The sequence below is a fragment of the Parasteatoda tepidariorum genome, chromosome 4, assembly GCF_043381705.1.
Source record: "Parasteatoda tepidariorum isolate YZ-2023 chromosome 4, CAS_Ptep_4.0, whole genome shotgun sequence".
NCBI classification, from domain to species: domain Eukaryota; kingdom Metazoa; phylum Arthropoda; class Arachnida; order Araneae; family Theridiidae; genus Parasteatoda; species Parasteatoda tepidariorum.
The window spans coordinates 37621265-37633667 of NC_092207.1; the positions used below are offsets into that span (position 1 = coordinate 37621265).

Consider the following 12403-nt stretch of genomic DNA (forward strand, 5'->3'; position numbering starts at 1 on the left):
CAGTTTCGATATTGTTATCAATTACTTACAAACTCATTTATTTCCCATATAAAGTGTCCCCAGTTTTTTTTTTAACATTTAAGTAAATGTCTATTAGTAATTTAGTTAAATATAAAATAATTTTTTTTCACATTATTTAGATTTACTTCCTTGGATTATATGTTTCTTTTTTTTAATAACTCTAATATTTGCTAAGTATTTTGCACTAAAAACTAGTATTTATATATGATTAAATAAAATTGTTTTAAAAATAAAAAATAATAAAGACAGACACAAATTGATTCTTATACTCAAAAGCCAAAATTCCTAATTTTTTTCAATATCAATTGACAAATCCTCTTCTTCTCATTTGAATGGTTTAATCCATTAATTACCTTATTTCAATTTTACAATTATACTTTCCATATTTATTAAATATTGTGCAAAAAACTGGGAAAATGCTATATGTTTCATTTTAAAAGTAGAAAAATTGATAAAATTAAGGAACAGAAAACAAAGAACAAAGTCACTTCCAAAAGCTAAAATTATATGAGTTTAGCTTCATTTCAAATACTGGATGTCTCTTAAAATTACTTATCACTTGAAAAAATAAATTAATGAAAAATGAAAGGAGATAGAAATGTACAGTTTGCTGAGTTCTGTTTAGGAAACCAGAATAATTGTTCTCTTCAAGCTTTAATATTAGTTACAAATTTCATAAACAGCTTTTTACTGAGGAAACTTCAACATGATTTAGAAACACAGCTGTCATTTGCACTACATGCAGGAACAATGTGGTGAAGACTGGGAACCAAATTAAGACTAGAAAGACTGAAACTTAGTATATACCTATATTGGCTAAAAGCAGTCAAAATAAATGCATTGTGAACGAATAACTAGTGTGTAAAGAAATTTGTTTAATTAATTTTTAATATTTTTTATATTATTTACAGTTACATAACAAGTTATTAGTAAATATTAACAATAAAAAGATTTACTTTACTAGGAAAGAAAATATTAATTTATGCATTATTATTTGTACATTTTTTGCAAATGAAAAAGCAGTCAAAATGACTTCCTTTAGGCAACCTAGTGTTAACAGATGCCCATACAATTACTTTCTTTTGTAATGGTCTGACAAGCAGCAGAAAGCATTGTTTTATAGGCTTTTCTATTCACCAGCACCATCTGTTGATCAACTTTGCAACTACTAACTTTAAAACTTTATGAGGTTAAATAATAAAACTCTTTTAAGACTTCTCTTTTTGCTATAACAACAAATTATTTTCAGTTGTTCTTGTAAATAAAATAAAATAACATTATTAACCAAATGCTTGATATGTACAATCATTAAGAAATTTTATAAGAAATGAAAACTTAAAAACAATTTGCAGCAGATTAATGAAAAAATTATACAGCTGAACCTGTTTATCTCAAACCTCCTTATCTCGAAAACCTTTATATCTTAAAATTTCTACAATTGCCTACATTCACTGTCTAAAACCAATGTATTTTCCATGTTTATGTAGAATTTTTTTTCTTTTTCGAAACCTTCCTTTTATCAAATTTCTAATAATAAAGCACAAATGCCAAAACTTTCTTTATCAGTAGAACTTGCAAACAGATAAATTTCATGTATCCACAGGAAGTAGGGATGAACAGGTTGGGTGTGTTTCTTGGAATTTCAATCACTATCCCTGCTCTTCCTTAAATAGAAAGGAATACAATGATTCCAGCAGAAAGTGAGGGGTTAATGAGTAGTGACCACCAGGGGTTAGCTTTTCAAAATAGATAAGAAAGCCAAGAATAGAAATTCATTTTCATCTCAAAATTGCAACCAATGGATCAAAGGATAATTAGGAGTTTTTAAGTGAACAATAGAAAACAGTTTTTTAAGCTAACTTGTAGATACCATCAATGAAAAGAGTTCTCTTCCAAAAATAAAGATGTTAGATGCTATCAGAACTACTGTTTGCGTGGAGAAATGTGTCTCTACAAAGTATCTAAAATGGTTTTAAGAATAGCTGTAAAGATGATGAACAAGAGGTTGAAGGTATCAGTGGACAACATGCGGAACATAGAGAGATGCGGAAATCATAGATAATATATCAATAGAATATAAGATGAAGAGGAAGAAGCTGAAGATCATATTGATGAACCAAAAATTAATACAAAAGAGGTAGAAAAAGCTGTAGAATTCTTATAAACTATTCTGGAATCCCAAGAAAATGCTGGCTATGAGAAATTTGCTCTCTTTCTGAGATTAAATAAATAATCGAAACAAATAAGGTTATGCGTCAAAAATCTTTGAAAATTATTTTCAGCGTTAAATGTACGTTAAATTTTTTTTTTATGTAAATAGATGTATATGGGGTAATTAATTTAAAGAAATGCCTATATTTTTCTACTAAAAACAATTAAAGCACTTTTCATAGAATTTTTTAATTAAATTTAATTTTTTTAAAATACCCGTATAACTCGAAACCTTTTTATCTCAAATTTTTCGCCATTCCCATGAGCTTCGAGATAAACAGGTTCGACTGTATTAACTTATGAAGAACTTTTGGAACTGCCAAAAGGAATTAATGCATGAATTGGTTAAGGTGTATTAACATACATAAACAGCCCCAAAAATGCTTCTTCTGCAACACAATGGGCAGTACTTAAAATATGAAAGAGGTGAGATGTTTTGAAATGATTTACATCAAAGGACTTAGCAATGAAGATTTTGTTTGACTCATCACACATTCAGTTCAATACAAATAAATAATTTTCAAATTAAATTCTTTTTATTTTACTTAAGACTATACAGTACAATTCAAAGTAATAAATGGTTTATTAATTAATTCTATTTGTTTAATTGCGATATTTAATTTTCTATATACCATTTATTTATTGTATGTAAATGTATTTAGGTAATTTATTTTTTCCTTATTATATTTAAACTTAAGAAATAAAATATTGATTGTGGTATTTGGCTGCATTTTATTTATATCTTATATTTATTTAGTTTTCACAAATAATACAAATCAAACCTAAAGACAATTGAATAAAATCAGCTGTTTCATTTTGAATGAGGCTTGTGTATAAGCCAACATCATGATATAAATAGTAGATTAAAAAGGCAATTAATTTTTAAAAAAATACATGGAAATCATGACAATTTAAAGTGAGTTAGAAGTCAAAACTACCTCAAGCCATAAAAAAACACAACTAATCAAAAACTGAATTAAATGCAGCATTTTATTACAAAAAAGGTAAAATATTAAAAATAACTTTCTCATTTCGTTTCTTTTAAAATTGTTGAAGGAGTGTTTAGAGGAATACCAAAATTCAGAAGCAATTATTTTTTTTTATTTCTGTTACCATTTTTCACCTCTTCAATTTATTAAAATTTATAATTAGTTTTGTCATGGACAGTTACATTTTTAAGAACTATTTTATTACCATGTTTCTAAAGCGTAAATAAAGTTTAAAATCTCAATCAGCTATGGAATAAGAATAGAAACCCCTAAAAAATTTAAACATGCATTCAATTTACACAGTTCTACATACAAGGTAGGCATTTTGTCTGAAAAAAACCTATTTCTTCCAGGACACTGAAAGAAACCATGAAAAAAACTGGACAAAATGGGAGAAACGAAAATGACCAACATAACTGTTTAGCAATAAAAATCAGGAAAACAGCTTAAATTTAAACAAACTAAACCAGAAAGTTAAAAGCTTTTCACATCAACTCTTTTAAAAAGATAACTATTTTCTTAATGTTTATTTCAGTTTCATACAGAATTTCAAAATCTATATAATAATTAAAAGCTGGTTTGAATATTCATACTTACCAACATATAATTATTAAAATTGGTATGTTATTTGCAATAGCGAACATAATACATGACTTGTAGTGAATATCTTTAGTATGTTATTTGTCAATTTAGTTATATTAATAAATTTGGTTATAATTTTTAATCAGTTCGTTCTATAATATAATTAAAAAATAATGCATATACTATACTTTTTTGTGCAAAATACCAAAGGACTGCAGTTGTTATGATTTCTTAAGAAATCATTAAATTTATTTCCCCCCTAATTTTTGCTCTTTACTATTTACAATGTGAAAAATAAAAGTGAAATAGTTTGGAACTTTGTACTATTATTTAAGATAGATGGCAGTTATTAACTGTTTAAAAATTCTATTTTAATATCTATTTGAAAAAGTTTCTTCCACTTGGGTCAGAAGAAACCTTTTTTTCTGAGGCAATTTTCTCTATCATTTTTAATACTGTGGAAAAACTTGCCTTCTCAAGTTTCTTAGCAATATTTTAGCAACCAAAACTGCATCTAGCATCACTTACAANCTATTATTTAAGATGGATGGCAGTTATTAACTGTTTAAAAATTCTATTGTAATATCTATTTGAAAAAGTTTCTTCCACTTGGGTCAGAAGAAACCTTTTTTTCTGAGGCAATTTTCTCTATCATTTTTAATACTGTGGAAAAACTTGCCTTCTCAAGTTTCTTAGCAATATTTTAGCAACCAAAACTGCATCTAGCATCACTTACAAAACAAAAAACAATAAACATCAACCCCTTTAAATTGCTTTCCAGAAAGAAAAATATAAATATTGCAAATTAATATAACAACTCTCTGATACAATTTGAGGTAGAATAATAAGAAAGGAAAATGGAATTGAATTTTCAAAGCTAATGCAACATTTGTGAAAACAAAGAAAGATAATCTTTCTACCTTTTTATCTACAAAATTTTACAAATCACAAAAGCATGACTAACTATGTTTGTATTTTACAAGTTTCCGCTCAGAAATTTTTTATTGCTTTCTATATTTGGACTATTGGATGTGTATTAATTTGAAATTAAAGAAATTTCGTGAGAAAAAAATTGACTCATTGATGACTTTTGATATATAGATATAGAGGGAAGTTTGTTTACAATACAATACAAAAAAAAAATAAAAAAAATAATGCTTTTTTTTTTAACTTCAAGCAATCAGAAAAATATTCAATTCAATGTTTTGATAAGGGATTTAAAAACACTTATAATAATAAAAGTTTAAGCGAATAATATTATTTCCTACGCTTATTTTATAAAAAAAATATATGTTTCATAACTCTTTCACCACACCTGAAGGTCACATGGTAAGTAAATATCCATAATAAGAAATCTATAGGTGTCTAGGTGTCCAACTAAAAAAAATTTTTAGTAACTTAATGTTAACTGAAAATAAATTTTAAAAAAAAGATTAAAAAACTAGTTTGTAAAAATAACTAACTAATTCAATAATCTATGATTTTTTACTATGAAATTTCAGTATTGAAATGTCATGGAACAGCGCTACAGTGTACATTTTCACAAATCTGTTATTATAAAGACAAAAATAAATAAAATGTGAGTAAAAGAGAATTCATAGTAAAAGGGAAAGTAAAGAGAAATAATTTTTGTTAAATTTATTACCGCAACAAATGAAAAATTTGCACTGTAACATATACATTAAAGAGTACAAATATAATGAATGAAAATTAGTGAACACTTTACAGGATTTTCAAATATAATTGCTTTATACTTCGTCTTCATTCACCAGCATATTGGGAATTCCACCACTAACTGGAAAATGCAGACCCGTTTCAGGACATATCAAATCCCCGGAGACAACTTCCACCTACAACAAATTAAAAAATATTATATAAATTATAGAAGCTAAAAAAAATTATAGGTAATCCATTTGCCACCAAAAAGCACAGAAATATCTTTATTGATATTAATGAGAATTCAGGGTTGGCAAGATTTTGCCGCAGGTGGAAAAAACCATGGTAAATACCGGTAAAAACCGTCCTGGCAAAAACAGATTTTTGCCAAGCAAATTGCCAAAAAGTGGCAAAAACCTATATTTTCCAAGATGAGAGGACAAAAACACATTTTTGTGACAAAATTATTCCTAAAATTGAAATAAATACTATAAATATGGATAATTACAAAAAAATTAAAAAAAATTTTATTCCATAATTAAATCACAATATAATAATACATCATTTTAGTAGTTTAAAGCATTATTGATTGGAAAATTTGCAATTATTCTCTTTTTCCAGTGAAATGAACTTATTTTAAATTAATATAACTATAATTTAAAGCATAAAATATGTATCAAGATGTGTAGTTAATTATTGTACAAATAATATTTTTTTATAATAAATAATAATAATAATGATATTATACAAATAATAATATTTATTTATTTGTAAAAAAAACATTTATTTAAGGATTCTAAAATGAAAAAAAGGTCAAAAACTTTCAATCTTTTAAAAATTATTGCCTTTATATTAATTATTAATATGTTAAAAATAATTTTTTCATGTAATGTATCAAAATTATTATTCCTTATGATTGATTTAAATTTGTTTCAAGTATTTTGTAATAATATTTAATCAGCAATTTAGATAATTTGGTTTTTGCCGGTTTTTACCAGTTTTTGCCGGTTTTTACCAGGTTTTTGCCACTGTCCTGGCAAAAACCCCTTTTTGCCGGCAAAAACTCCAACCCTGTGAGAATTTAACTCGAGCTTAGAAGACATTGTCTTTTTTATGCTCTTCTAAAAATACTTTCTTTTTCACACATTTCCTGGTATAGTCAGCTTTATCTATTTATAGTAGAAGTTTCCAACTCAAAAACTAATTCATTCAGCAACTCTAAACGGAGCCTTAAAAAACAATAGGGAGTACTATATAGTACAGCAGAAAATAGGCAAAAATTAGAGGATCGGGGGAACTAATTCTAATGACCAGGGGAATTAAATTATTTAGCTTGCTGTTGTCATCTTTTTGACACAGTAAAAGCCTAAAAATATGTGAGTATACAAAATGCACTTTTTTGCGGCCATCTTGGAAAAACATTAATATTTAAAAATGTGCTGTATAATAACAAAATAAAGTATCATAAGCTGGAGTACAAAACTATAATGATTTTGCGAAGAAAATTGTTTAATAAGAAGATTAGGTGATAACTTTTGGCCCAAAAAAGTATGAGCAGGAAAATTTGGCAGCAGGTTTATTTAGTCATCATTTTGAACATTTAAAAAAAAATATCGTTTGAGGTGTCAAATAAATGGTATTTTTTTACAGATAATGATAACAGTAGATTTTAGAAGTAAATTACTTACAAAAGTAAAGTAGATAGTAATATTTTGACACACTAGAAAGATGTAGTAGTGGGAAGTGCTTTTTTTTTTATTTTTAACTGCCATCTTGATTTAAAAAAAAAAATACATACTAATGATTTATATACTATTATTTTTTTTTAGTGACATCTTGACTTTTTTTATAAAAAAATCACGTATGGTATCAACTGCTTGGTGTTTTTTATGCTAAAAAATATAAAATTGTTCCTAAAAGTAAAACGCTTGCAAAGATAAAATAAGTGGCAATTTTTTGACGTATTAAGAAACGCAAGTGTGCAAAATGTATATTTCTGGTTGCCATCTTAAAAGCTTTTTTCATATCTATATATATATTACTCTTACACGGCACCAAAAAACGGGCTTATTTATGTATAGCGATTGGCAACTGTAGTTTTTAGACCAATCAGGATTCGTTTTGAATCATCGGCGGATAGCTCGGGGTAGCCGAGAGACTAAGAAAGACTGCAGCCTAAAATAAGGCAGATTCATGCCCTGAAAACAAGATAATATTTAATTTAAACTCAATTAGGAATTAATTAATTAATTGAAGTGAGAATGCTTTAAAAGGCCGCTGTTGAATTGATAGTTTTCAACTGGGAGCTACCTAAGCTGGGCAGAAATGAGCAGTAAAAATCGTCTGAGTGTTTGTAATGAATGCATTGAATTTTTACACGCTTTATTTTAATGCATTGAATTTTTTATATTTTATATCACGCTTTATTTTTTATATCACGTTTTAAAATGCAGAATATTAGTGAAGCTGCTAGAGCTTTTAAGCGTAATGAAAGAAAACGTGTTCGAAGAGCCCAAGAAAGTGTTGAGGAAAGTTATGGAAGACGTAGATTGCAGAGATCACGTGCAATAATAACTGTTCAAGATGTAACAGTAGATGTCGAAGAGCATAATATTGGTTCAATGACGGAACACTGTAGTTATTGTAATGCTTACTTCTGGGCCAAGGAAAGAAATTCTTCTGGCAAATATACGAAATGCTGCCACGATGGAAAAATTAATTTGCCTACACTAATGGATATTCCCGAGTTGCTGCAAAAATTATTAAGTGATAATTCGATTGAGGCACGAAATTATCGAAATCATATCCGGGAATATAATTCTGCTCTTGCTTTTGCATCATTTGGAGCACACATAAAACCACCTTCTGGAAATGGACCGTATTGTTTTCGGATTCATGGTCAAATTTATCATATGGTGTCACCTTTGTATAACAATGATCATAATAATGCTGGATACGGGCAGCTGTATATTTTTGATTCAACTGAAGCTACCAACAGACGCATTGAAAACAATACTGGATGTTTACGCTCTGTAATGGAACAATTAGATGGTCTGTTGAGGCAAATTAACCCTTTTGCTGCATCATATCTTCAGATGCATCAGTTGATTCAATTAAACCCTGCAACAGATGTAAAATTAGTTTTTATGGAAGATCCCGCTTCAGATTTGAGACGGTATAATGCTCCCACATCAAAGACAGAAGTTGCTGCCATATTCGTTGGAGACAATGGGGAACCTCCATCTAATCGAGATTTATGTATCTATCCTGTTGCAGACTCTTGCAAAACTATTTCTCCTATGAATCCATGGATTGATCCAATGGTCTATCCACTTCTCTTTCCACAAGGAGATTGTGGTTGGCATGCTGGAATGGAGCATGTACAAGAGCGACGTACTGCCAAGCGTATTCGTGTAACACAATTACAGTATTTATGCTTTATGCTTACAGACTTGCTATCCGCAGTGAGTTCAGCCTTCTTCATAGCAGTGGAAAGCTCTTTCAGCAGTACATCGTTGATGTTTATGTCCGAACAGAAGGTTCAAGATTGAACTATTTAAGATTGAACCAGAAAGATTTACGTGTTGAGTTGTATCAAGGTCTTTTGGATGCTCTTCAAAGTGAAGCTCACTCAAACAATGTAAAGTTAGGGAAGTTAATCATTTTGCCATCAACCTTTCAAGGATCTCCTCGCTCCATGCAACAAAATTACCAAGATGCCATGGCAATTGTTAGAAAATTTGGGAGACCAGATATTTTTCTAACTTTTACATGCAATCCAGCATGGCCAGAAATAGTGAGTGCTCTACAAAGACACCAGCGTCCTGAAAATAGACCCGATATCATTGTTCGTGTCTTTAAATTGAAATTGACAGAACTTTTGGATGATATTTTGAAACGTCATGTATTTGGTAAGGTTATTTCATTTATTTATGTTATTGAATTCCAAAAACGTGGGTTACCACATGCCCATATGCTGTTGACATTGGATTCTGCTGCTAAACTTCGAACTAAAGATGATATCGACAAATTTGTGAGTGCAGAACTGCCCAATAAAACTCTTAACCCTCGACTTTATGATATTATTACAAAATGTATGATTCATGGTCCCTGTGGCATACTTAATCCAAATTCTCCTTGCATGAAGGAGGGTTTGTGTTCTAAAAATTTTCCGAAAGATTTTCAAGAGACGACTCAAGAAAATGTGAACGGTTATCCAGTTTACCAGAGAAGTATTACAGAACCTATCAAGGTAGGTAAATATGATATTGATAATCGTTGGGTTGTGCCTTATAACCCTTGGTTATCAAAGAAATTTTATGCTCACATCAATGTTGAGATTTGTGCTTCGGTCAAAAGTGTGAAATATCTTTTTAAGTGTGTTTACAAGGGCCGTGACACTGCATCTATTAAGTTGCAGCTAAACGATGATGTAAATCATGATGAGATTTTGACATTTCTAGATGGACGCTATGTCAGTGCTCCTGAGGCAATGTGGCGGCTAAATGAATTTCATATGTCTGAAAAATCCCACACTGTTATGAGGTTAGCTGTTCACTTACCAAATCAACAGCAAGTAATTTATCAGAGTGGCCATGAAGTTGAAGCTGTTGCTCGAGCCTCCGCCAGACATACGACTTTAACAGCATGGTTTCAATTAAACCAAACTGATGTTGATGCCTGCAGATATTATTATTCTGATATGCCTCATTATTATGTTTTTGATCGTAGTAATAATCGGTGGAAAAGACGTCAAAGGGGTGGGGACCAAATAATAGGCAGGATGCCCGTTGTCAGCATTCAAGATAGCAAACGTTATTTTTTGCGAATGTTGCTGCTGCGGAAACCTGGTGCCATTAGTTTTGAAGATTTAAAAGCAGTTAATGGAAATGTCTGCATCAGTTTTCAGCAAGCATATAGGGAGCTTGACTTTCTTGAAGGAGATGAGCATTGGCATGATACTTTGCGTGAGGCTTCACTGATTCGAATGCCACATCATTTTCGAATGTTTTTTGCAGTTATTTGCGGATTTGGTGAAGTAGAAGATATTCCTGCTCTTTGGACACAGCATAGAGATCTCCTTTGTGAAGATTTTGCGCACCAGCACTCGGAGGAAACAGCATATCAGTATGCTCTTGCTGAAATAAATGATCTATTGTTAGTTTATGGGTTAAATCTGAAGAAAGTAAGACTTCCAGAGGTTAACTTGCCTCATATTAGCCAACTTTTACCAGCCTATGATGTGATAGAAGAGCAGACGAAAGGTCAACTTAACTATGGAAAGCTAAATATTCAACAACGTGCTGCTGTTGATAAAGTTATGAGTGCCATATATAAGAATGAAGTTGAAAATCTTTTTTTTTTAGATGGGCCTGCCGGCACTGGAAAAACTTATATCTATTCAACTTTGTTGCACTTAATCCGTGGAAAAGGTCATACAGTGACTCCTGTAGCATCAACTGGAATTGTGGCTACTCTTTTGAAAGGCGGAAGAACTGCTCATTCCATATTTAAAATACCAATTATTTTAAACGCTACGTCTACGTGCAATTTAAAGCCTACATCTCCAGAAGCTATTCCATTATTTAATTCTAAATTAATTATATGGGATGAAGCTCCGATGACGCATGTACATGCATTTTTAGCTGTAGATAGACTTTTGCAGGACATAATGAGCTGCTCACATCCTTTTGGTGGGAAAGTTGTGTTGATGGGAGGAGACTTTCGACAAGTTTTGCCTGTCATTCCTAAAGGTTCCCGTTCGCTGACAATTGCTAGCTGTCTTAAAAAACATCCCCTTTGGACTAAATTCAACATTTTATACCTTAATCAAAATATGTGGGCACTTTCAACTGAAAAGGCGTTTGCTGAATGGTTATTGGATGTTGGAAACTGCAAAGATGGTGAAATGATTAAGTTGCCTGATATTTGTTATCCATCTAACCAAGACCCCATAAAGCAACTATATTCTGATGTAGATTTTAACACTGTAACTCCGTGCCAACTCAAAGGTAGAGCAATTTTAACAGTCACCAACGATTTATCAATGGTATTCAATAATGATGTGCTGGAACTACTGCCAGGAATTACTAAAATTTATGAAAGTGTGGACACTGTCATTAGTGATGATCCACAAGATCAACTAAGCTACCCTGAGGAATTTTTGAACACCATCACTCCTACAGGAATGCCTCCCCACAAATTAAAGATTAAGAAAGGTGCCATAATAATGTTACTGAGAAATTTAATGCCATCTAAAGGACTTTGTAATGGCACTAGATTAATTGTTACAAACTTGCAGCATAATTTAATTGAAGCTAAACTGATCGATGATGATGAAGCAGGTACATTTTTCATTCCAAGAATACCTCTAATCCCCTCTGATAACAACATGCCTTTTTCTTTTAAGAGAAAACAATTTCCTATTAGGCTGGCCTTCTCCATGACTATAAATAAGTCACAAGGTCAGACTTTTGAGAAAATCAGTTTAGTATTGACTAAACAAGTTTTTAGTCATGGACAACTTTATGTTGGCCTGTCAAGAGTTAAGTCATTTGACAGTCCTTCAGTAATTGCTCCAAGATGTCAAATCTATAATTGTGTTTTTAAAGAAATTCTAAATGCTTAGTGTTAATTGAAACTTCTATTGGTAGTAGGCAAGGGGACCTGCCAAAATCAAAACTCCCCGATGAGAAATGCAGCATGGCGACCTCCACGTGGTATTTCTCGGGTAATGCTAACAGCCATGCATTTTAATTTATTGTATGATGTAAAACATCCTTATTTTGTTCTAAAATGTTATGTACTTTATCACAAATGTTAATTAATATAGAAATTGATTTCAATAATGCTGATCACCAAAAAATATTTCATTTGGCGATAAAACAAATTTTTGTGTTCTTGAAAATGAAAGACTTTTTGAGGGTTATTATCTCACAAGGAAA

At 30.4% G+C, this 12403-nt stretch overlaps 1 protein-coding gene across 1 annotated transcript in view; it reads right to left on the minus strand.

Moving 5' to 3' along the window:
* Positions 1 to 5426: 5426 nt before the first annotated feature.
* The window catches only part of LOC107444492 (tRNA methyltransferase subunit 11-2), a 13873-nt gene continuing 6896 nt past the window's right edge, over positions 5427 to 12403 (minus strand). The window contains exon 4 of the mRNA XM_016058641.4: positions 5427 to 5653. Within this exon, the coding sequence (XP_015914127.1) occupies positions 5552 to 5653 (102 nt within the window). The 3' untranslated portion in view covers positions 5427 to 5551. The remainder of the gene's footprint in view (positions 5654 to 12403) is intronic.